This window comes from Melozone crissalis, unplaced genomic scaffold (genome assembly GCF_028551555.1).
Source record: "Melozone crissalis strain CALT ecotype California unplaced genomic scaffold, PUWL_Pcris_2 ptg000042l_1, whole genome shotgun sequence".
NCBI lineage: Eukaryota > Metazoa > Chordata > Aves > Passeriformes > Passerellidae > Melozone > Melozone crissalis.
Window position 1 is genome coordinate 57,313,779 of NW_026535820.1, and position 27,532 is coordinate 57,341,310.

General features: G+C 38.7%; 1 protein-coding gene across 1 annotated transcript in view; it reads right to left on the reverse strand.

Moving 5' to 3' along the window:
• Window positions 1-11,756: 11,756 nt before the first annotated feature.
• Window positions 11,757-27,532, reverse strand: part of LOC128942772 (uncharacterized) — a 159,197-nt gene continuing 143,421 nt past the window's right edge. Inside the window, exons 20-22 of the mRNA XM_054285451.1 lie at window positions 23,410-23,619; window positions 13,523-13,664; window positions 11,757-12,586 (exon numbers count right to left, since the gene is read on the reverse strand). Coding sequence (XP_054141426.1) covers window positions 12,558-12,586; window positions 13,523-13,664; window positions 23,410-23,619 — 381 coding nt within the window. The 3' untranslated portion in view covers window positions 11,757-12,557. The remainder of the gene's footprint in view (window positions 12,587-13,522; window positions 13,665-23,409; window positions 23,620-27,532) is intronic.

Below are 27,532 nucleotides of genomic sequence, written 5' to 3' on the forward strand. Positions count from 1 at the left end.
ATGAGGATGAGGATGGCTCCAAAGGCAGGAAGGCACATGGCCAGCTGCATGCAAGAGATTCTGTGACTCTGTGCAGCGTTGTCACTGCTGGAGCCTCCACCACTGCCATTAAGCACTGCCATGGCAGCCACTGCCATCACCCCCACGACAGCAGCTGGAAAATCTGTGCTGCACCACCAGAATCCCTGGACACATGCCACATGGCACCACCCTCGCTGGCTGTCCCTCACTCTCCTTGCAGCCTGGGATTGACTTGGCTGTGTCTCTGGGCACCCTTTGTGAGGCTTTCTCACAACCAACATGTGCATGAGGATTGAGGCTGAACAAGGATGCTCATGGGTTAATTTCACAGCAAAGGCTGGGGTTATTGCCTCTGAGTCTCCTACTCAGGTAAAAGAACACACACAAGTATTTTTTTCTACCAAAATCAAGCAACCTCTGGCTGCCTAATACATCAGGATATTCAAAAGACATACATAGGTTCAATTTTATCATAAAAATAAAATAATATGAAATTGTGAAAAGACAATACAAAAGCATGTAAGACAGATTTGCAATTAATTCTCCCTTTTCTTCCCTGGAATTCAAACATACCTCTTAGGACAAATGGGCTAAGGCTTGGGATAGTAATAAATCTTTTATTTTAATATAATTTTGAAAGAATCACACATCTCTAAAAGATTAGGGAAATATAACTTTTATTTTAATACGAATAGTATTTTACTGGACCCTGGCAGGGTATTAGAGAAATTATCATTTTCTCGTTAGTCTAACTGCCAGCCAGCTCTTCTTACTTTCCTTTTTTTCACAATGTAGGGTGTCTCAGATAAAACGCTACTTAATCAAATTAATTAAGAGGGAGTAGATTTCTAAAGAAGGAGTTTCAGAAGGAATCAGGCCAGAAACCTAGCATGTTCAACACTTCAAATACTTTCTCAAGTTCCAGGCTTCAGTGGTATTTAATTGTTTTGTTGGGTCAGGTCCTAATAGTTTGGCTTTCAGATTAGAGCAGGGAAATTTTTTGTTAAACAAAAAGGTGCCATCAAATGGATTTATGAAAATATGGATGTGTTGCTGAACTTCTTGTCAAAATAATTTCCTTCAAGAAATTCAGCGCTGTCAGTGCATTCATTTTGTAATTAAATGTTTTGACAATTCAGGCTGAAACAATCATTTGTTTGAGAATTCCTTTTTGCTATACAGTTGTGAAGTGTGAAATCAAAACCACATCTGACTTGATTCTTTTCTAATCAATTGTTCAAAATAACTGAGTTTTGTGCCAAACTGAAATAATTATTCTTTGAGCTGTCAGAACTGCTGATGAACACAAAAAAGGAAGGAACTGGAATAAAATCAGTTTGTGTACAGAACTCAAAATTTGTGGGCTACAAATAGAAAATCTTTCATGGATATTCTAACTTTGCTCATTCAGTTGTCACATGCCGTTGTGTTAACTGCTGTAACTATACCGTTTATTTCAGAATGTTTATTGAAAACAATACTTATTACTTCAACTAGCACATACTCATCTGCATCCTGTTCTAGAAAGAACTATCTAGTTGTTAGTCACTTGTGATCAATCCCTCATAATTGTAGAATGCCCACTGTAAAATCTCCCACCTGTACAAATCAGGATTGTGAAGTATCACAGCCTGGTCCAGATCTGCTGGCTGCTGGGTCTCAGTTTGTGGCAATGGGATCCCACTGCATTTTCCAGCAAGTTACAAAAGACTGGAGTAGAAACTAGATCCAGGCCATTCAGAAATCCTCTCCAGAGACAGACCCTTCTTTCCTTCCTTTTCCTCACTAAAAACCTCTCTTAGGAATAGGCTCCTGGTAATGATCTACCCCAAAGGCCTCAGACCAAAGCTTTAGAAGGCACAACAGCATTTGGGCCTCAGGACAGACAGTAACTGAACACAAGAGTGGAGGAGATGCTTCTTGTAGGGCATCTCAAATGTAAGATTCTCAGTGCCAATCTCCAAGGATTGGTAACCATCCTGGTTTGGTGACACTACACTGTGGAAGAGATATGACAGCACTGCTCAGTTTTGATGCTGCTGCAGAAAAACCTCAGGCTAGACACAGATGCACAGATCCCAGACTGTCAGATATGACAGGTCTGCCTTACCAGAATCCTGCCCATCCGCTCCCTTGTTTGAACAACCATCCATCTTTCTCCCCCAGGTATGTTTTTCGGGACAGCATGATAGTAAAGCACAGAGACAAAGGTATACTACACATCCTCCTGTCTCCTCAAGGGTAAAATAACTGTGTAGACCTGTGGTAAACATCATGAAGCTTAGAGCAGCTCCCTCAGACTGATCTCACTCCCATTTTTCCATCCTCCATGGAGACTCAAGGCCTCACTTCTCACTTTCAAGTTCTTTAAGGAGAGAAGGTTCCATTTTGGTTCTGGCAAGGAAAACAACTTTCTTGCATGAAGAAGCACATCTGTTTGAAATGGCTCCTAAACCTTTTTTGGCAAAGAGGTCAGCTAGGGAAAACCTTGTCTGCTCTCTGGTGGGACATTGAGGCGAGGGGATAGGGAACAAGGCTCTTCCCAAGCCAAGTTCCCAAAGAGAAAGACACCAAAATTAAAGAGAATAGAGCTACATTTTCTTTGCTCTTTAACAGATCTGTGATTCAGAGAATGTAATGCAAAAAGGTGTGATTATCTTCCGAAAGGACGGCTGTGGCACATGCGATATTCATGAAAACCACTAGAATCTTGCAACAGCCTCTGAAAGCTCATCTATCTCCATTTACCAATTTTCTCCCGTCTTCTTCCCCATATAGCATCATGAAATTGCCAAGTCTAAGGGAAGGGGCTAAGTAGGTTGAAATAAATATTTCCATAGAGAAGGAAGTCATGTTTTTAAAGCATTACAAGAGATTGCTTTTTTTTTTTTCTTTTTAAGTAATATCAATTCAGTAATGAACATGAAGTGGAATTAGCTGAGTTAAATGTGATTCAGCCAAAAAGAAATTTGAGCAAAAAGTTGGACAAAAGGGTTTCTGAAACTAGCCATACAGGAATGAAGAAAGTCATGTAACCAAGAGCAACATACTGCAGATTTTTGTTCTAATTGTTAAAAAATGTTTCCTCCCACTCTTGGAACTCCTAGTCCAAGTTTGAGCCTGGAGCAAACTTTTACAGTAAAGTTATAAACCCATGAAAACAGAGGTTTATAATGGAAACACTGGCACAATTCTAACTAAAGTGTTGTGCCATGGGGTGCCTCTATAATAAAAAAAGACTCTCTGAGCTTGTATGCCAGCCAGAAAAGCTAGCAACACCCAAAAAAAAAAATTGACAGAACTAGATGAGACATTTGCAGTACTGTTTTTGAAATAAAGCAAGCACACAAAGTCCTACACAGTAAAGGATTACAAACAAACAATTTGTCACAGCTTTGAATAAATACAGAATAGGAACCACACTTTGAGAAAATGATGGGTTATTAAGGTATGGAATTTAATATCATTGTCAATCTATAAAACTTTTACAACCTAGTCTTATTTGCACAGAGATTACATCCCCAAAGCTCAGTGCCAAAGACACATGTTAATAAGCTCACAACTTTTAATTAAGCAATATGTATAAGTAGATTCCCATTAAGCTGTGATTTGTGGGCTAGTTCATTACAGTGGGTTCCAGCCACCAGACACATATTCAATACAAATCAAGCAGCCTGCATATTATACAGCTTAATGTGAGCCTACTTGGGATATTTTATCACCAGTTCAGATTGGTGGTTCAGAGAACTATATATTTTTTCTAAGATTGGGGGCAGCGACCAGAACCTTATAATGACCCCATGTTGTTTTCTTAATGAAACTATCCATCTGAATTGTTTAGTTGCAACTGGTAATTATTCATACAGTTAATCATAGTTCTGTTACATACAACATGTATATGACATTCTGCAAGAACACATTTGCTCTCATTTAAATTAAATGTGTAAAATAAAGTGCAGAAGAAGGAAATATGGATACTAAGGAATGCAACAATAAAAGTAATTCACACATTTTACTCCAAAGAGAGTGATGGCATTTTCCAGATCTTGGAATAACTCTCTTTTGAGTTCCTGAATTATGCTAAAACTTCTGCACCCCATTTGTGACACAGGGTGTCAAGTAGAATTTTTCAATCAGCTTTACTCATGACAGTGTTCCATGCCATTCATATTTTTCTTGCTAAGAAGGATTCCCCATTGATTACATCAGCAGTGAGTATTGTAGAGCAATTTGATGCAACAGCATTAAAAATAAGATGGATATTCCACAATATTTAACACTTTTTATTTTTTGCAGGAGTTATATTATAAGTTCATGGATCATTGGATCATCATCTAGGAGAAATTACTACAGTCAGATTTCTGGAAAATAATACTTCATCATAGCATTTTCTTTTGGTATTCCTTCCATAATAATAAGTGAATGAATTAACTTTTCTACACATTTACAGTTATCAAGAGTGACAATTGTTTTTAACAGCCCTTTGAGTAAGAATTCTACTGTATTTCCCTGGAAGGAAATATGCATTTTACTTACCAACTGAGCTTTTGTCTGTAACCTCTCTTTTAGCCCCCATAAACAAAATATTTAGCGTTGATTTTTTTTAATTTATATTTTCTTGTTTGCTACTGAAATATGCTCTGAACAACCAATCTTAGGTAACATAATGATACTGCCAAGAGCTTTCCAGTATTTATTTGGAAAGCAGAATTTACCATTGAGCCCCGGGTTCATCTTATTCAGTATCTTTCTAACACTAGCAGCTTAGCCATGAGGTTTTATGAAACCAGGGAGGGAATGAGACCCAGTAGAGGACTCCAGGCTGAAAGAGAAAGGAGTGAGCTCCTGAGAAGGAGATGTGAACTACAAATCAAGAAGACAAGGAGAGGAGAAAGATCATAATTAGCTATAGCCCTAAATGTAACAAGAAGAATTTTTCAATCAATATGGTAAGCTGCTTGTAGCCAATTAAAAGACTATAAAGTAGGGACAATGCCATATGTAGATTAGTCTAGTCTCATAAAAAGAGCCTTGAAGCAGTGTTGCATAGTTCATGAATTGATTTTGCTCGAAGGCCGAAGAAAAAGGAGCTGCAATATCCCAGTCCTATAGTAACAAAAGTGATACCTCACAAAAGTCCATTCAGTGCCAAGTGAGTCAAAGGAGTTTTACACATCCCTTTTGTATCTAGGTTTTCCCTCACCTAACCATCTTTCCTGGTGGTTCGGAATCATGCTGGTGCAAAACTGTAACAGAGAGTATTTGGGGTTTGGGGATTTTTTATGAATACACCATTTCTAAATAAACTAGAGCAATGCAGGCCTGGGAAAACCTGTCCCTCTGCCTTCAGCTTTAATCCACCCCTGAATCCTAGCACGTTGCCTTTGCCAGCTCTACAGGATACTGCAGCATATGGAGGAGTGAGGAAGCTACTCTGGAAGCTAAAGTGTTAAAAGCAGTCTCCTGAAGCCTGCAGAGGAAGCGTGGAGTCAAGGAAAACACCCAGACATATAGCTGTTGAGACAGGAGCAACATTACAGCCATTAAAATCAAATGTCAAAGAAGGAACAATGCCTATTAGCTTTTAGAAGCCAAAAATGAACAGTTCATCTTTATCAAACAAATGGGTTGCACTATCCAATTACTAACTTCTGATAAGCACCATGTCAATTTTGAAATTGTACTGCTGAGTCTGTGAAGAAGAAAATCTAAATCCGAGTTATCCACATAACAAGGATAAAAGGAGGCCAAACTACTACAATCCTGACCTAATTACCCAGGCAAATCACTCTCCTTTCTGGAGAGCTAGTGGAAACACTGCAGCATTCGCTGACAAAGCTCTGACCTTGTAGGAAGCTCCTTTTCTCTCCTCTTCATGTCCCATCTGATCGGAAGCCTTGAGAAGTTCTCTCACTGGGTTCCTCACTCAAAGCAGTATCTATCTCAGCATCTTTTTATTTCGTCCTGCTCAGGAGTATAAAATCTGTGTCGAGTGGTCTTTGGAAGTCTGCAGCTGCAGAGTCAGGATGAGACTCTTTATCCAGCACACAGAATTTTGCACAGCTTCACAGAGCTGCTGGCACTCTAAATAGTAAACCATTATCCTATTTGCTTCTTAAGGCTGATGTCCACTGTGTTCAGGGAACATGCAGAGGCTTCCAATCCTTATTCAGTGTTGTTGAGTCTGAAGCTGGTTGGCAACTCCCATTTTAGCACTATTCTTACCCCAAGGTATGTGGGTGGTAAATTAGGCATGGGTTGAGTTTCTCAGCAGCAGAGTATATAATTGAAAGGATGATTATAATAATAAAAAAACCTCATAAATTACATTTTATGTAATGTAATATGCACACACTTCCTGCTTTCTGTTTCATCTCTGTCTAAAATGTGTGCTAAAGTCCATGTTTCATCCCCAGCCAGTAGGCTGTTGGTAAGGACTCCTACCTCAAGGACTCACAACATTCATAATCAAATAAGAAACACAGGACTTCCAAATAAACCTTTAAACCTGACACACACACATAGAGGTCAGAAATTCACTTCAGTCTCAGTTGTATTGGATGACGGAACAACTCATCTCTCCCACCTGTCCTCACCACCTTTCTCCCAGAGACGACTGCACTCAGAACAGCTATCAGAGCTGCTCATGTGAATGCTTTCTCACCTGCTTTGGCTAAACGTGGTCCCGTGAGGCTTGAGCAGCTGGAGCAGAAGGTATTTGCTGCTCAATCTGAAATGGGTGAGGGAAAGCTCCCATGGGAGCTTCTCCTGCATGAAAAAGCAGCTGTAGATGATCTCTTCAGGTGGCACAGCTGTGCTCAAAGGAGAGCGTGTCCACAACAACAGCAAGGGTAGAAGAGGAAAGCCAGAAATTAGCAACCTGAATGCAACATCTTAGTCTGTGCACACTATTTTCCTTTTGGACATAGCCATGCCTGTATTGGCTCTTTTGACATCCCTTCTAAAATCCTTCAGGCTGTCAGAGGGGCAGAGATAAGCCCTTAGCTTATACACTCAAGCCCAGACTCAGATAAAATGTTGTGTCCCTGATATGGTAGATACACATGCATGAGGTCATTGGTTCATAAGGAAAATCAGCATTTAAGAGATGTTGGTGGGTCATTGTAACATCGTAAGTTTTTCACTGCTTATAAAAGAGCAGGGGGAGAGGAGGGAGCAGAGGGGAATCGGGGGCTACAACCCATTTCTGTCCACCACTTGTTAGTGAAAAAAATCGTGTGATGAGACCATTAAAGATTTCTGTTTTTTTCATCTCGAATTTGAAATATATTATGAAAAAAGTAAAGCATGTTCTCTGATATTCAGAGGCTCTCTAATAAATTCACAGATAATATCTGGAAAAAACACAAAAGCCTTCAAACAGTGATTTTTAAATTCAAGATAGAAAATAAAGACTGAAACAGCATCAACAACAGAAAAAAACTTTGGAAAGATTTAAAATACAGAGCCTTGCCACTGAAATCTGCCCTGCTCTCATTCTGTACATGAGCACACATATACAAGCATATTCTTGCAGTGATTTTAGACACAATCATAGCTGTTGCTGCTCCAAATTTACTGTGAATGGTGAAGTTTTAAAATTCATTTTAAACATGAAGATTTTTAAAAATACTTTTTTAAATTTTTTTATTACTTTATTGTGTAAAGACTCCATGTCTTTGGAGTAGGAGGCTATTATAAATATATGTCATGGTTCAGATGAAGAAGTTTTCCAATTTCATTAACAAGTAGCAAGGTCTCTGCATATACCTCCCAAACAGAATGTTTTAGAAAAATGCCCTATTATGTCTAGTTAAGTCAGCCTTGTGTCATTATTTCATATTAGTGTATATGACAGGATTGGCATACCCAGGAAAGATGCATCAGAACCATTATATGCCAGCCAGGAAAATGAAAAAAACCAATTCTATGTTTTGAAATCTATGGTAAATATCATGTTCTCAAATATTTTGAGAAGGAAAGGTTCTATTGGTAAAAAAAAAAAAAAAAAGAAGAAAATCTGCTAAGGCTTAAGGAAGTACTTTGAATAAAGCTCTAGTTAAAAGGGAGGGGGAGCCAATTTTGGAGTCTATATTTAAGTAAAAAAGAGGGAAATGAGAATAAAAAGTCTACTTCATGAAAGGGAGAAAGCATTGCTTAAATGCCTTGCTTTTTAAAATATTTTTTTAAAGGACACTTCACGAGAAAACTTTTTGAAATAGGTCTAGATTTTGCAAAATATTTCTTTCAGGTCTAATATTATTATCCTACACTATCAACGAAAAGACTTCTGATGTAGTAGAATACACTGACTTTACTAAAACATTAAGCACACATTAAGCAACAGTGGAAAATGTACCTGTTTTGAGAAGATCACATAATTTCTGTAGAACCCCAGAAACTTAGGGCCACAAGAAAACTAAAACACCTCCAGTCAACATTTGTCCTAAAAATAGATGAACTACATCACTTCCTACATGTTTCTCTTTATCCGTGAGTTGACCTTGACAGGACATCAGATGCCCACCAAGCTGCTCTATCACTCTTCTCCATAGCAGGGAGTGGGGGCAGGAGAAGATAAGACAGAAAAATCCCTCATGGGTCAAGATAAAGGCAGCTTGATAAATTGGCAGCCAAGGAAAACAAGGAATTTATTCCCTACTTCCCATCAGCAGGCAACGCCTGGCCACTTCTCAGGAAACAGAGCTTTGGCATTTGCAGCGGTTTCTCCAAAACACAAATGTCATAAATAGTGAATGCTGCCCTTTTGTCCTGCTTTCTGTTAGCTGTTATTGCTGAGCAGGTGCCATAGAGTATGGAATATCTGGAATATCCTTTTGGTCTCTTGGACCAAAATGTCAATGTTTTAGTCTTGGCTGTGTCCTCACCCAAATTGTTGCCCATGCCCAGCCTGCAGGTGAGGAGGAGGATGTTGGAGAAAGAGTGCGAGTGTGGCCCAGCAATGGCCATGGCACTGGCATGGCAGCAGCACCTTTCCAGCTGCCTGTGCAAAGAACAGCACTTTGAGGACTGCCACAAGGAAATGGACTCCATGTCAGACAAACACAAAGAAAACAGCCCTCAAACCTAGTTGTGAGAGAAAACTCAGTACAGGATTCCCCAAAGATGTCACTACAGGGAAAATGAAGGACTCAAAATAGCTTCATGTGTAGGCTCATTGATCCTGTAATTTTTACATCTGAACTGTAATTTTATGTCCTTCTAACATTTGATCTAGCTGGTGAAGATCAATCTGTGGCTCAGACCTTGGACCATCTCCTGCATGTGTCATTCCCAAGAATTTCTTTTGTGTAGTTGCTGACTCGTGTTTGGGAGGCGGCAGTGGCTTAGGAATGGTTTGAGACTCAGAAAGGTTTATGACTATTCACATCTTTCGTGTGTTCAGACAACAGATCTGAGAGTCTTCCAATGCTCATTGCTGTGGAGGAAAAAATGTTGCTACATGATATAAAGGCAGCCAAAAACCACGTCAAAACCTCTTGTGCTGTAAATTCTCACATCTCCACTGTCTTTAACTGAGCAGCCAAAAAGTACTTTTGCTGAGGATCCCCATCTTTAGATTACTGGATAATAATATCCTATCAAGGAGATATAAGAGGGAATCAGAGAAGCTCATCAAAATGTTCAGTGACACGGCAGCAGATTTATGAGAAAAAAAGATGTCATTATAAAGAAGGAAAAAAAGGAAAGGTCATATTCATTAGGAAGGAAGGAAGAGACCTAAAGAAAGTACAGGAAATTATAGATCTACCAGCACTTTGGAGTTTTGTTGTTAAGAGAGAGGGAGGATTTCTTAGCACATTTATTAAAATGAGGTACTGCTTCTCTTTATTTTTACATTTTCAATCTTTTTATTATCATAGCAATATGTCTTCTACTGCTTCCTTAAGCATTAACAGTGGATTTATTTAATAAAACTGAGGACTGAGCATCACTGAAAATACTGTTTCCAATGGAATGCTCTCATGCTGTGATTGGTGAAGTGCTAAGTAATTTGCTTTTAATGCTAGCACACACCACTTAGCACTATATTTAACTGAATGATGAAAATCACTCACTTTTCATCCCCTTGCTTAACTGGTGCTCAGTGTAATCTATCTACTGTACTGGAAGCCTAGCACCAGATATATTCTAATAGATCCTGCTCTCCAATCTACAACAAGCATTTTAATTTTTAATTCATAGTTATGTCTTTATCCTTTAATAGAACAGAACTACAGATGGGGAGTATGTTTTAGATAATAAGAGCACAGTAGGTACCCAGGGAAACTACACCACTAAAAGGATTCTTTATTTACACTTTTCAGTAATGACTACATATATATAGCTACACAGGAAAAAATTGTTGTAAAGGAACACTGCATAGACAGGCAATTACTATCCAACTATAACCGAGCATTATGGATGATGCTGCTGATAAGAGCACTTCAGAAAACAATTTCAAAGCCAACGCCACCCACTGCACATTGACCAACAAACATGGGAACTCATAAGATGCAAGTAATCAAAATTAATAAGTAGGACACTACATTAAAAAATAAGGTAAATTTGCCTAATATTTAAACATACCTTAAATTCAACTTTCACAAATATGTAATGTACAGAATTGGACATCCTATATAAAATGAAAGTCAGTGGAGACATTCCAATATAACTGGAGGAATAAAAGTGGTCAGTCAAATCCTTCATGCTGAACAAAGTTTCAGTACTAGATCCACATTTGTCAGAAAAATCAACACAGTCCTATCAGAACTTAAGCTATGGTGGTTCCACACATAAAGTCAGTCCATCATCAGACTAAATTCCAACACTGTATTACGAACACCAAAGTAAAAATCTCACAGAACCAGACTGGGATATCTTAACTCAGTGGTGAGAAACTCAGGGTATAATATTGGCCAAAGGGATTTTACCATTACAGTCAGTCATGCTGAAAGGCAAAATCGAGGCCAGGAAGATGCACCTAGTAAGATACTGCCCAAAGCACCTTGGTACTGTCACCCAGAAACTGCAATAGGTTACTGGGTGGTTTCTCTTCAGCTAGTTTCTTTTCCAAAGTTATGTAGAAAAGTTTAAAGTGTCAACAGGCAAAGCAAACATTAAAAGGCAATTTTATTCCAGTTATGACAGAGAGAAGTAATCCAAGTAATACCTTATGCAAAAAAAAGCCACAAAAATCAAATCAATTCTTGTAGATATTCAGAAGTTTTTAACACCATTTCTGCCTGGGCAAATATCATAAAATATCCACAGATATATGCACACCCACACAAATAAACTTGCAAAAAAGAAAAAAAAACAAGTAACAAGGTGGAAACCAAACCTTGTATCCCCAAACTAAAACTGTGCTCAGAAGTGACATTTAAACCTTTAGGTTACTACCTAATGTAATTTAATGTTTATGCAGGTGGATAACTATAGATTTAGGTAATGCTATTAATCAATTATGCTCAAAATACTGAGTAAGATCTTACAAAGATAAATGCATCTGAAAAACTTTTACCATAGCAGTGTGAACAAGGAGACACCAGAAAATCATAACATGCTAAAAAAATGTCATTGATTACTTCAGAATTCTACATAAACTATTCAAAATAGCAGTAAGGTAAGTTTCTTCTGGTTTCTAGCTTCATTTTCAGGACAAAAAGGGAAGACTGAATCAGGATGCTGGCAGTTTGCCCTGTATTTCTCCTGTATTTCTCCTATTTGCCTCTGACTTAGATGGCCTTGCACAAATTATTTCACCTTTCTTGCCTGTGTTTCCCTTCCCACCCTCTTCTGTTGTCTCTCATAGTTCTTGCCTTTGAGGCATGGACAATTTCTGATACATTTGTATGGAGGCAAATAGAATATGCACTGACTGGTTCTAACTAAAGAGAAGTGGCTGGTTCTAACTTTAATACTTCTAAGAAAGCATGAACATAACCTCCAGGATGCTTTAAGCCGCTGTAGCTCACAGGAAAGCAGGATATGGCCACCACAAATGCTTCAGAAAAAATGGTTTCTTGGATCTCGTAAATTTTGCAGCAGGTTGGGATTTGGCTAACTGGTGGATGAAGTCATCATTGCTCCTCTTCTGGGTGTTCTCACAGTCTTGCAATTACAATAGCATTGTGCTTGGAATAATTACTGAAAATTGTCAATGTTTTAGTCATGAAACCTGAAAGAAAAATAAACAACATTTTCCCCACCACAGCTAACATGCACAAACAAAGCTGAAAAAGCAGAAACAAGCAAACCTGAGAAATCTAGCAATGTCCCACAACTGGGAAGGGATAAAAAGTCACATGAAATAATTATGTTTTCATGATCCAGTCTGTGATCTGATCCTGTGAATTCACCACACTGCACAGCTTGTTGAAGCCACAGAGGAGCTACGAAGGCAGCATTCGCAGGACAACGCTGCATGGGCAGAGATGCAGCCATCAGAAATGTAAATCCTATCAGACAGTAGCCATACCATGGATGTGGATCACGATGTAAACAACTCCACAGGCCATGTGTTACTGCAGGAACTAGCTCTTGTCAGGAACAATGTGATTTCCTGAAGATTAGAAAAAAAGGATATAGAGAAAGACATGATGCAAGTACACTAGCAATAATGTATGACCTCCCTCCCCAAACAAAAGGGGTTTAGAGCAAGAGCCCATACACTGAATTTACCAAGTTTCCTAAAAAAAGTGTCTTTTGTGCTCATGTGAACTTTCCAAGGTTTCTCTGTTAGCAAACAAAATTACTGTAAATTTAAAAGTAACACAAGGTGCTTTTAACTGAATTTTACTCCTTAGAGGGCGTTGGAAAACCTACAGTGATAGGACTCATTTGTGGAGCTGGCTACAATGAGCTTTGAAGAGCAACAAGAGGAAACTGATATCTCATAATAACAGTGATGCCTAAGGACACCCAGCACATTCCGTAGCGCTCTGTCATCAAAAGCCCTGAAACTACCTTTGGTCAGGAGCAACTTCACTGGAACCTCGACACAGATGTTCCACCCTGCATGTACTTCCCTAGGCACAGTGAGGGAGCCAGTGGCTCTCAATGCACAGTGGGAAACACAATGCAAGTCTGAGAGATTTGGACTTTTGCGCTTAGTCCAATATGTCTGGACACATACATAAATATATATATACAATAACTGATTTAAGCCTGCCCTCAACATAATTTAAATGCTTGCCTAAGTTAGATCACTCTGGGTTGCATTACTGTATTAGGATTCTGAATGACAAGTGTGACAGTGTTTGGGTAAAGGACAGCATTCAGTCTTCAGGATTCTTGCAACAGTTGATGAAACTACCCAGGGATGAACACCCATTGGAAAACACAACTGTGAAATTTCAGCTGTCACTGATCACACCTTAGCCTTCCCAAAAGAAACTGTTCTAAAATTATTTGCTTTTTTCTACCCCTCCCAACATTTTATGCTTAGGTATCAGGATTGTTAGGTTTTTCATCTAGGTATAGAAATTGAAAATAATACCTTTGCACCTTGCTGTACTTTTTTTCCTCTCCCTCAGCTTGATACATGTAGATGCGCACAGCACACTGTCCTTTTCCCTTTTACGCTCCTGGTCTGTGCTCACTTTACACAAAAGACTTTCCTCACCAACATCACCAAATGCCTGAAAAACAGAACAGACAAAACCAACATATTATTACAGCAGCATTCAGTGAAGTATCAGAGAGAACATAGATGACTATGATTACCCTTCCCCATCCCTCTCTTCTTGCTTTCAAAATATCACAGCTTAGAAGCTTTTGTGTGTGTGAAATTTTATTCTGTCATACAAATAACCCAGCTTCACAGAAGCTTACAGTTTAGCTTTCATGGTTCAGTTCCACTCCTGGGCTTATGACAATTTTTCTAACAGTTCTGCCAAAATATTATAAAGTAAAACTTACTGTAAATGTATTCACTAATACAGATAGAACAGTGAGATTAACAATTTAAACATATGTGAAATGTGAATTCACCTAATTTTTCTCACTCTAAATGCTTTAGTAAAACAGTGGAATGGGGATTTTTACACTCGTTGTTTTTCATAATTTCTCCTTATGATGTTCTTGACACATGGAGAAGATTTGAATGAATAAAGAACATACACTCAAAGAAGGAAATCATGGCCATGAGGAGGTGATGTTATAGGACTAGAAATTGGTTATAAAGCCAAGGCACTGCATCACACTCAGCTCTGTTCATTAGTAGCTACCACATCACATGTCAGATGCTCAGCTTGTGTCATGTGGGTGGCATTTTGCACAAGAATGCCCTGACTCCAACTGTTTTCATATTTTGGAGTGCCCATAAAAGAGAAATTTTGCTCTGATGAATTTGAACAGAAATCAGATTTCAGATACTGAGAAGTAACTGAGCTCAGCTCTGTCTAGCTGCTGTAACTCAAATGTTAGCACGAAAAAGCAGGTTGAGCCAGTCATCTAGTAATATTTTAAAGAATTTTACTATTCTCAATCTAGTTTACCACAGCTATAATAAATTTTCCAAACACAGGTACATGTAAGGGAATAGTCAGTAATTTCTATTGTATTTTTTTGCATATTCTTATTTTCTGTCTGCTCCTGCCCCAGGAACAGAGGGAAACAGGCAACATAGTAAGTATGCACCACCTCACATAAAAATTTGAGACTAAATACTAGGCAGGTTTCTCTGCACCAGGCTATTCTTTCTTCTCACAGAACAGCTGCTACATTATTTTAAGTTTTATTCTTTCAAACTAAGTGATAGTTCAGTTTTAGGTTGTCCAAAGCTGTTTCCCTCATGGCATAAACACATATCAGGGCAGGTCAAAAACAGATACAACATCATGGTAGGATTTCATAGCAACACTTTTGCATTATACAAAGTCAAGAAGACAGGAGACAGGCCTACAGTGTCAGTGAGCTAACAGAAACAGAAATATTTTTCCAGTTGCAATAATCTGAAAAAAATATGTGGAAATATCATCAGTGTATGCCTGGAGTTGCAACCCTAATTCCCCAAAAGTTTTTAGAATCATTTAGGTAGATTTGGAAAAGACCTTCAAGACCATTTGGTACAGCCATAAGCCTAATATCACCAAGTCCACCACTAAACCATGTTCTCAAGTGCCATACCCAGATGTCTTTTAAATGCCTCCAGGGACTTAACCATTTTTCTGGACAACCTTTTCCAGTGCTTGAAAACCCTTCCAGAAATTTTTCCGAATATCCAATCCATTTCCTCTTGTCCTGTTGCTTGTTACTTGGCAGAAGGAAACAACCTCCACCTGGCCACAACCTCCTTTCAAGCAGCTGTAGTGTGGTAAGATCACCCCTTTTCTCTTTTTCTCCAGGCTACACAACCCCAGCGCCCTCCTCTGCTCTTCATAAGACTTGTTTCTATGCAAGAAAAACGAGGATACAGGGGATATTCAGAGTTCACTGGAAAAGCCTTTCCTTTGGTGCTGCTTAACACATACCAAGAGCTCTTCCAAACCTGGCTTGTTCACATACCCAGCATGACTGACTGAAGCAATAGGAACCCTTTGCTACAATTAAGGTGCTATCATTTACTTGTGAACTTTAAATTGAAGCTTGTATAGATATGTCAGATTTTTTAACTTGATCAGATGTTGTGCAGAGTTATGTTCTTAAATTAAAGTCCAAGTTGTTGTTTCTGAGAGTGACTTAATAGCAGTAACCTTATTGTTAATCAACCATGTAGTAAAGTTCACTGTGCACTTACTGCAATGTAATTATAAAGTGAGCAAAAATATAATTGATGCATTTTGTCAATCTGTGTAGCTGCAAGGTACTTTTTCAAAGGTTATTTTTTTTATTCAGATAAAGTAAGTTAATGCTGTTTTGGCAATTATCCTTTGACTTCAGAGATTTTAGTGCTGATTCAGGTAAAACTGTGATAGATGAATAAAGATTATAAGTGTTCAAAAGTACAAAATACCTTCTGCAACAATCAGTGGCTCTGCCCTTTCAGCATAAAATTGTTCTGAAAATCACTTAAAATACAGCAAATCTTGGTGTTTAATGTGAGTTGAAACTGAAAGATGTATTTTTTTAATGCAAAATAACACTTTTAAAGTACCCCTTCATTATCCTCACTGCTGTTTGCTAAATAATACAACTAGAGAGCTATGGCAGCATTTTTCCCTTGAGCACTGGCTCAGACTGAATGGGTGTGCTTGAACTTGCTGCCACTCCTTCTGCAACTGAGGGAAAGAGTTCTAACTCTTCAGAATCCCAAGAAAAAAGAAATTAAAATTTCCATTAACACAATATATTTGTGTATGTGTTGATTAGGTAGGCAACCCTTGAGCCTCACCCCACATTCTCTGCAAGCAAAAAAGATGCCAGTATGATTTAAAGTTGAATATTCATATACAGAACAAGACTATAATGCTGTAGTTCTGGTATTTCAGTAATTTTTTAGTTCTCTGAAAGGCAATGAGTCCTGCTAAAAATGACCGACAGTGGACCTGTCTAATTTCTTTCCTGGTCCTCCTATCAGAGCACAGACAGCAGCATGGATGAGCAGGACATGGCCATTTGGATAAAAGAGACATCTTTTTCCACATGACTCTATGACTTTCTGGGGTACAGAGCATATAAAATCTGAGATTTGTAGAACACCAGGGAGGGTGGAAATGACCACATGCTGCAAGGCTGCCTCCTGCTGCAAGGCTGCCTCCTGCATTTCCATCCTGCTGCAACGTAGTCTTGACCACAGATTCTCAATTAATAGACACAGCTTCCATTTAAAACTATACCACAATTTACTGAAGAAAGACAAGGACCTAATCTTTTACTTTACAGGGAAACAACCTGAAACAGAAGATATGGAGAAAAAACTCCTGCTCAGCTGAGACACATGCTCATACACTTCACCTGCAGCAGAGGGATTGGCTTACCTACCACAAGGGCAAGGAGCCCAAGACTGGGTCCATTTCAGGACGGGGTTTGCATGTCACATGTGAGATGGGCTGGATCAGTTTAAGAACAAAGCATACAACCACAAGATTTCCCCAGGAAATCTCTTTTCCTTATTCTCATCTTTTCAGTGAGATGAAAAGAGCTGCCGGGACAACTAATTTCTTTCTTAAACTGATTACCCTTAATTAAATTATAACATTAAAGGAGAGATATATACTGGTAACAGTAACTTAAAACAGTCTGGTTTACTTCTTATTTGAGGTGAAACTTGCTATACTGCCACAACCATGAACAAAAGGGCTGTAAGTTTGCAGGGTGTACTGATCCAATTGCCTTTGTCCATGGGAGTATCCCTTAGCTGAGCTGGTAAAATGTATGATTCCCAACTGAACCTCAATGCATGTTGAGAGAGATCATGCTCCCATTGAATGCAGTTGCAAAACATATTACGTTTTTAACGGGACAAGATTAAATCTCAGAATTAGGCAGGCAGCATGTGGTAAAGCCTATTCACCCCACAAGTATGTACACACCTACATGCATTAATCACTCTTCTGTGGGACAAACCTCTCCTCTTAATCCCTGCTTTTATAGGGATTTCCAGGAAATCAACTCATGGTTGGTTTGAATGGGCCATGTTTGTGGATGACCTGGCATGAAGCTGCTGAAGCCATCCAAAGTGGGTCAGTTTACACCAAGTAATTACCTTTGCCCAGCCTCTCTCCCAGCCAGAACATCCTCACACAAAAGCCAGAGCTGAGCTGTTCCCTCCCAGTGTCTGGTGAGATGAAGATGAAGTCATGGGGATGGGCACCAACCTCAGGTACTGATCTAGAGCAATCCTCCCTCTTTCTCTCCTCCACAGACCTTTAGTGACCACTGAAGTGAGACTCTTCATGAAAATACCACATGGGGCTTTTGCAGTAAATAGGCGAATTTGTTGCTTTAATGAAATTAAGGCCAGAAAAAGCTGCACTCATATCCATGTATAAACTCCGCTGGAGTCAACTGCATGGCTTATGCACACAGGAAAAAAAATAGGGCCCAATATTCATAGCAACACTGTGTATAAAAAAAAGAATTTGTGGAATTAAGAATAAAACATGAGGCAATTTGTTGATTTGCCCAGGGAATATAAGAGAGCAACAAATGTGTAGATTATTCTAAGGTTGTTTTTTAATGTCATTATCAGATCCAAGAACTGTATATAAAAGCATGCAGTCCTTCACATGCTAAAAGTATAGTTTGCTCAAACAATTGTAAAATATTCAGTATTCTTAAGATTAAATATCTGAATATTGCTTCTGAAGGAACAGCTGTCAGCTTAAATCTAAAGTCTAGTTTGTTTACTGGCTGTATTTTATATCTGTTAGAAAATGACACCAAATGGCAATAAAATTGTTGTAAGTATTCTACTGGGGACTATAAATGCCCTTTGGTTACAGTGTACATATCTTTATACATAATTCCAGTATATTTTCCCTAGAATTATGTTAAATATGTAAAAAGCCTTTTCTCATAAAGGTAAAAATGCTAGATGTTTCCAAGCTGTAATTTAGCATTAGTGTCAAGATTGCTTCAGAAAATAAGCTACGGTTACAGTTTCATTCTTTTTAAGTGTCACTCAGCATACCATATCTGATCTTGTATTCAAAATAAACTTATATGATTTTATTCACTTTTCCAGAAGTGCAGGAGGGTTTAGACATAATTTATAGCATATGGATTGATGTAAATAGCTTAAACTAAGTAATTGGCTAGTCACCTACGCTGTCTTATCCTATTACTGCTAGGCACTTTTCAAGTAATTAGGGAAAACAGATCTCTTTTATCCAGTAAGTTTAAATTGGATGAATCCTTGACATTTGTGAAGGCTTATTTGATAGATAAAATCATGCTATACAAAAACTTCCCCTACAATGCTGAGGTTTACTAGGCCTATAATAAGAAACTGATTTTTTGTTGAGTTAAAGTGACTTATCTTTGCCCTTTTAATAAGAAATCAACTCCAGTCAGCAAAAGTCGAGATAAAAATCACCAAGTTGGCGTTATCACCACGAAGACAGCAAACACGTACCACTACCATTAACTTTTCTGTGCATCGATTTCAAATATGTTTTAAATGTTAAAATTCAATCATTTCCTTTATATTACAATAACATCAGATTAATGAATACCGAAAAGCATGAAAAGTGATTTATTTTGGGAAGGTCATTCCTTGGTTAGCCAACAGTTAAATTGAATTACTATAAAGGGGAAATATATTATAGGTAAAAAGAAAAATGGTTTTTACTGCATGTGAATTCTGCGAGTTTTACAATGCTTATGATAAAAAGACTTCACCTACAAGTTTAACCTCTATAATTTTTATGTTGCACATTCAAAAAAAAATCTTTTTATTTAACATTTCTAGGGCAATTTATACATGTCACCTTGTACTTAATGCTCCTTTTAAAACAGTTAGTTTTACCTCATCCCTATGAAACCTATAAAACTACTTTTCATACCAGACATGAAATTTCTAGCTATACCAGGAAATCTGGACCTTGAATGGCAATACCACACAAAAAGAAATAAGTATTTTAAAGAAGCTATTACTTAGAGGACATTTATTCCTAGCTAGTATCCTTCTGTACACAGTACTTACAAACTGGCTTTGCTTGCTGGGGGAAAAAAAAAAAAAAGAAAGAAAGGTAATTATTATTAAAGTGAGTTTTGGCTCCCTGGATAAAATTGGGTTCACATTGAAGTAATTTGCTGGATTAGGGCTATGAGAAAATCTTGAATCTTGATTTTACTAAAGTATAAAAGAGTAGGATGAGGCTGTAAATATGAAGTGAGTTCCTTACGAGCATCCAAGGACTTCACAGCAAGATTATGCAAAATTCCTCTTATGCCTGTCAAAGAATATCTGCAGATACAGAAACATATCTGAAGTTAAAGTCAGCAAGAGTTGAACACATGAATCTGAGGCAGAATTTGGCCTGGTGATTTCAGTGCTCTTCTCATGTTCCTGGGTTTGGCAAGAGAATCATTGCTTCAGAGCTCACCAGCCTGCACACACCCCTCAGTTAGCTGAATGCAAGAATCTACTGCTTATGCTGGTGGTGCCCTCCAAACAATGCCTATATTTGCACATACTTTTTCAAAGTAATTATAATTCCTGTGTTGTTTTCTGCCAAATAGTTCATTTCCTCCTATTAAACACATTACTTTTGAAGAACACCCACCAAAACCCGTCTACCCATCATGCTGTAAATGGCCCAAAGCATTAAATATCTGATGGACAGATCTTAGTCCCCAAATGCCTAAATTCATGAGGTTCCACTATAGTATTTAGGAACAAATGTTATGGCTCTTTCAGGTGTGATTCCTGAAACTTACAGAAATTAAAAGTCAAAGTCTTTTCATTTTGCTGTCTTGTGATTTACATGCCTTCAGAGTTCCTCAATAAAAGTGAACAAACCAGCAAAAATTTACACTGAAATAATTACATTTTCATCTTTGATATGTCACTGCAATAAGAAGGAGGATTGTTTCACAGGAAGAAGGTGCTTGTAACCCCCAGTTCCTAGATGCTGTTGAATTTCTCCTTGCATTCTGCAGTTGTACAGAGCACTAGCCCATCCAGAAGAACAAAATGAGTGAAAACTGATTGTTTTCTTACTCTGTGGACACTGCAGACCAGGTAGATGTATATACAAAGGTAGGGCAGGTCACAATTGCCACAGACCACACCTGTTCTTACAGGTCGTGTTCCTACAGTCCCAACACAACATTTCATACAAATATCTAGTCTCTGGTGAGGAGAAAGAGGCTTGCTGATCATGATGAAAGAAGAAAGGCAGCTGTCATTTTTATGACAGAATGTCCTAGAAGTCTCCCTGTCTCCTATGACAGGGAAAGAGAATAGATCATACTCTCTGCCCTCACCAATGTGGAAGAAAAGCCTTCCCTCCTTCCCCATTGCTGGCAAAGTGAGGAGAGGAATGAAAAGCAAAATGCAAACTCATCTTGTTTCTTTTGATGAGGTGTTGTACCCATTCCAGAATAAAACAGGTAAGATTATGAAATTATATTATGTAGGTAGATTTCTAGTAAAGGGAAATCTTATTTACACCAATGGGTGATCCAATGGAAGTTGATTAAATTTAGAATAACAGGAGACTTCTGACCAAACAGACTATAAGGATCCAGAAAAATCTTTCCATTGAGTCATTGGGAGCAAAATTTAGTTTACCTAACCCTAAGGCAGACCAGATTTACCTAACTAAATCACCTGAGTCTTTAGAACGAGCTCTAGATAACCAAACTGAAAGTGCTTATACACAACAAATTGTCAACAGAGGGAGCAAATTGAAAAGATTACTCCAAGAAGCCCAGCTGCCTTTCATCTCCTGCACTCTTAAAAACTATACATAACATTGCAATGCACCCTTCAACTCCAAAACAATTTTCTAGCCCCACTCAAGTACCCCTGCTTGTCTAGCTGCAGTAAAGGGTAAAAAAAAAACAATGTTCCTGAGGGGTAACAACAGCAGCAAGTAGTAAAGCTCAGGTGTATTTTTCCCCATGGCAGCAAACTTCTCATTTGTCAGTGTATAGTTTTAAAATTCATTAAATGTTCCTAATTTGGAACTGAAGTAGAAAGCCCTGACCTATAAAACACACAAATGTATAATTACATCTGTTATCAGCTAAATATAAGATCTGTATATGGGCTTTACTGCAATTATTAGTTAAGCACATTTCTTACATGTAATTGCATTTAGATCTACAAGTAAAAATGCTGTAAAGCATGCATTGATCTTTTAAATTAGATGTGCAGCTTTCAAGACAATGAGGAAGACTCAGTCATGAATTTTAGGGATAGGCTATGTTATGATCTGGTGTGGGAAACTAAGGAGAAGTGGCTCCAGCTATCCACATTATACATTGCTTACTTTGTGGATGCTGGAAGCTTCTCAAAAGCTCACCTGGGAAGACAAAGCCATTTCATATGAGAACACATTTCTTCTCTCTCAGAAGTACAAAACAGATTCAGATTAATGAACTGAAACAGGGCACTGGATTAGGATTGCTTCAGGTATTCAAAGACCCTCCTTCCAACGCCTGGTGGAAGCTGAATTAAATTTCACCACTGAAAAGCTGAGAAAAACGTAACTGGGAAAAACCATTCTGCAAAAAGGTACATTTTTAACAGGCAGAAAGTAGGAGTTGGGCTGCCTGGTTGACCTCCAACATGGAAAAGGTGTTTTAGCAAAAGTCTAGGCAATTATTCACATGAGGAGTTTCTTCAAAAGATTTGGGCATGGACCTGGATTTGCCAGTTTCTTTGTTCCAGTAATTGGGGTCTACTTCATGTAGGCCACATGCCTTCTCTTGTTTTCTTTGGCCAGCTTGAAGACTCTGGTGTCTTCACTCTGGTGAATCACAAGTTCCCCAGGCAGAAAATTATGTTTGAAATCCTTGAGGACAGTTTCCTTTAAATTAAATTTTCTTTAAAAAGCCAAGTAGGGCAAAGACATTAAGAGCAAAATCTTTAATGAAGAAAACAGCCTTGAACCATTAACCAAAGGAGCAGAAGCAATGTTTGCCTCATGCTGGAAAGACGTATTCAAACCTTCACCTTAGAAGTGCGCAGATGAAAACACTGTGTTTCATCATCACTTGTGCCAAGTTCTCTGTGATGATGCTCCCACTTCTTATCTGCGTAGGCAAGGTAATATTCTTTGACTCTACTTTCTCTTAAATGCCAATCTTTTTTTAAGAGTCTCTCAACACAAGACCAAAGGCAAAAAAGAAATGTTCTTCTTCAAAGCACTTAGAACAAAAATGGCAAAGCAATGAACAAAATGCAGCCCATGAAACAAGTAATGGGTGATACATCTCTTTAATAACATCCTGTATTGTATTTTAGTGCACAAGCTCCTGAAATGCTGACAACATCCAAGATTCAATCTAAAACATACAAGATGCCAGTAGGTAATCCAACTGTGCCTCAGCTCTGTGTATCTGAGTACAAACTAAGTGAATAGCCATAATCGCAGTAATAGCTGCCCATTAAATGTGCACAATTCTTACCTTGTATATTTTTATATATATATATATATATATATATAATAATTCCTGTACGGAATGACCTTATGTGGTTCTAAGTGATATATATTTATAAATAATCTCTATGTGTGTAGTTTCAATGTATATCTTATATAATTGCCTTTAAATGGCTCTATAAACAATCCCAAATTGCTACTTTGCACTGCAAAAGCATTAACCCATTGATTATACACTTCTCTTCAGGAGTGAGGTCTTCCTACAGCTTTCAGTGTGTATTTCAGGCAGGGTCAGGCACGGCCTATTTTCCTCTTTTGGCTGTGCCTAGCTCTGCAATGCACCCCTTTGCCTCCAAAATCTGGCAGCGAGGAGCCTGCTCGGACCTACCTCGATGATAGCCCCATCAGGCAGCCTGAGGAAGCGCCTGTAGAGCTCCTGGAAGCCGCTGAGGTGAACCGTGTAGACACAGACGTGGACAGTGGTGCTGCCTTCCCGGCTGGCTGCGGCGTCGGGCATTCCATGCTGGCGCTGGAGGTCACAGCTGGAGCCACCAGGCTGGCTGGCGTGGTCCTTCCAGATGTAATCAGACACTGCCACCTAGTGAAAGAGAGCCCCCCGCCCCCCGGACACGGCACACACACAGAGCCCCCCGCCCCCCACCAAAGGAACATATTTAATTAACTTCTGGCAAGAGCTTAACCGATTTAAAATGATTTTACAATAAATCTGCAAAGCCTGTACCATATGCAGCGCTTGCACACAGTTCTCTACTACATATTTTTTTTATGACATAGATCTAAATAGAGGAGATAGACAAATCCCCAGTGTATATTCTATAAAGTTAATTCTGCACAGATGAAGCTGTAATTGACTCCCGTATTAACCAAAAGTAGGGAGATCGAGCCGGGTAGGTTAAACAATAAAATGGCAATGCTGATTAAAAAAAAAAAGAAAAGCTTCCCAAGAATTTTGTGAGCGAGTATTTGTATTTCTCTCTCTTTGAGAAGCCTTTGCTCCTGTACCCACAAGCACTTTTTAGTCTCTGATCTCTGTATTATATTAAAATAACCTTGTGCTGCTAACTGAATTGTAGATGAGGCAGAGTAAATTAGGTGTATTTTAGGGCATTGTGTAAAGCTAGTTTATTAACAGTTACCTAGTTTCCTAGTTTGCTCTAAACATGTTTGCTTTGGTAGGTTTTGTATCTCAGAATTTCCATTTAGCCTTTTTCCTGTTAATTCTTTACACAGGCTGAGCAGAATTCAAGACCTCAGACGGATCATGGCACAAGGCTTAAGCACCCTTTATCCTTAACTAGAAATGATGATGAGAAGCATTATTTTTACACTTCCCCTGAAGTGCAAACATAAGCTTTTTAACCCTCACTTTTGCAAGACCTTTTCGTCATTCATTTTCTCCCATGAGATGCTACTCCTGTTTGTGGAAGGAAGGGATTGGTGATATTGCTACGTCCTTACAATACATCAGCATGCTCTTCCCTAACACTTCTATTTAATGTGGACAAAATACCACTTTTGCTGGCCTAGCACGTGTTTTTTCTTTCAAGAATGTGTATTGCGTTGGCAGAAATTATTGGAACTTACTCACAAAGCTAGCTAAAGAAAAGCTCTCATTTAAGATCAGTACATCAAAACCTTCTTCTCCATAATCTTGCTTTTAGTTTTTGCTGAAATGAAGAGGTCAGATTCTTACAAGAGACCACAAAAACCAGATACAAATTTTTGCCCTCACTTGGTGAAAGTTAGATTTAGCTCAGTTTGCTTGTGTTCCAGTTCACATTTCCTCAGCTGTTCTTACGCATTACGAGGAATCCCATAACTAGTACAGTGTGCCAATGCCACAATCCTGACGTGCATGCTGCTATTATGGGACACTGCCTTAGGAGAGGATTTGTTTTAGGTGAATTAAGAAAGCAAGAACACGTATAGGAAATTATCTCCAACTCTTTTCCAGGAATGACAGAACAATAGGATGCTTCATTTTAGCACCAGCTTCCATTTACATCAGCCCTAATAAATTTTTTTTACATTTTAAAAAAAGGAAAGGTCATCTGAAATTTAAGGTTAAATAAGGACAGTTTGAATTTTTCACACCAAAGGGTTCAAAGGCTTTCATTCAGGACAACATATTAGGAACATACAGCAGCCATAAGGACAGGACAAGGCCTGTATTTTCTTCTGTCTAGCGCACAAGACACATCCCTGCATTATACAGTGCTCCATAAGAATTAACGTGGCCAGTGGTTCCAAGAAAGCAGGAAGGCAACTTCCATTGGTACAGTGTGAGCACAGAGGAGCAGCTGCAAGAGCTGCCACACCACAGCCCCTGCAGTGGTTACCCTCCTCTCTCATCCCAGTGTCTCACTACCAGAATTTCTAACCTGTCCAATTCAAGAGCATCAAGGCTTTCCTGGCTTCATGTCTCCTCCCTGATCTATGGTAAGAAAAATGGTTAAGACCCAGCTCAGAACTTCAGTCTACAGGAAACACAGCAAACAGGGTGATTTCTGTCACAATCCTCCTTCTTTTCTTCAAAATTTTCTTCCCTCCAGAATCAGTCCCATGCTTTCCCCTGCTTCTTGTCTGACCTTCATTTTATCTCACTTTCACTGAATCTGCTTGTCCTTCTCTTGTGCTTGTCCCTATCAACTAACAGAGGGCTTATTTACTGTGTGTTTTGCAGGCCACGGATATGAACACCACATGCTTCTTTTCAGCTCTGTTTGGCCTGTTTGATCTGTGAGCTCTGGGGGCAGAAATATGCATTCTGTTCTTGTCCAGCACAGGGAAGAGCATGGACCTTCCACTACTTTCACACAAATACATTATCACCTATTTTTTCAATCAATGCCAGATCTGAGTGTAATTTACAACACTCAGATGGTAATGTGGGGAAGCCCAAGTCATGTTACTCAAACCTTGTGTCTGAACAAACCTTCACCTTGCCAGGGCTAAGATCTTCTTTGGAAGTTCTTGACTCTAGGTGCCATTCCCAGGACACCATATCTATATGGGATCAGATATGGCATCAGAAGTCCTTGTCTTCCTCCCCAAGAGCAGACAGTTCTGCAGGACAGTGGGACTAAACAAACCCATCTGATCTGTTGTCACATTTCAAGATCTGGTGAACTCCCTCTGAGGACATTGATGTGACTAGCCAAAAGAACATGAGAACATGATAATATTGTTCTGCATGTCCTCCTCCCATCCCTACTGTCATCGTCCTCCCCCAGAAAAAAACAAACCAAAAGCACAGACTGATCATCTGACAACTGAAAGAGAAAAGGCACTGCTAAAACTAATGGTGCTCTGGTGAGTTGCATAGCCTTGGTCTGGGGTGGGCACTAGAAGGGAAGGAAGGAGGACCCTTCACTGGAGCACTGTTCATTAACTCTTCCTCAAATCACCTGGTAGTGTGAGTTTTCCTGAAGGCAGGCTCTTCAATATGTAGGAAGGAAAGAGGAATATAACATTTGAATACCACTTCCAAGAAGGGGGAACAGTTCTGCTTGTGGCTGTGGATTTAAAGACCCCTTTCAATTCCCTCCTTGCTAGCACCATCTGAAAGTATTTGGCAGACAGATGTCCACTGCCTTGAAACTCTCAAAACACATTTCTGTGAAGTGATAGGTCACTAGAGAGCTGCTGTGGCCTACATAACCAGAAGTAAGCTCCAAAAGTAAACTGTACTGTCATCTGAAATTTCTATCATTAAGTTAATCAAAAATGTCCATTCATTTCTACAGGAATACAATATGAGTTAATAAATCCATAGAGACAGGCTAGTCAAGAGACTGTGCATATAGGACATGTCAGAAAAACTGAAGTTAGCAATGATCTAGATTCACAAGGGCTGACAAGAAACCACAAAATGCCAGAGCAATGTACAGTAATCCTTAAATGAAATTCATCTTTCAGCAGAAAAACACATTAAGGATGGTAATTCAATGATAAAAGAGGCAGGCCAGAACAGGTTCAAATGCTGAATATTTCACAACATAACTTAATTAAAGCGGGACTGTGAGGCTGTTAATCGCTTTATAATAGTTCAGCTTGAAATGAGGTCTGATGTGCATGCCCTTATAGTTTATTTGTTTATATTATTATAATCATAAAATGTTATGTCAACCTAATGCAAATGTACAGTTTTCACGGGCCTTTATTATGTTGGCAGTTTTTTATCCTTTTGGTCTTCCTATTTTGGTGCAAGTATGAGAAGGGAAGAACTGGGAGGAAGGGTCATGAATTTAGGTCAGATCAGATGATTCAGTAAGTCTCATGTGGGTTTAAGTCTTATTAATAATTTTAATACATTCTTCCTTGACAACAATTTCAATCACTGCTCCTTTAGCGTACACCGTGACGTAAAAATGCAGGTTTTTAAGAGAGTGGAACACATTTCTCCTACAAAAAAGGTAAATTATGTCAACCCTTTGGAAATTATAGTGTATAACCTAGAAAAAAGACAAAAATACATTTGTAAGTACAAA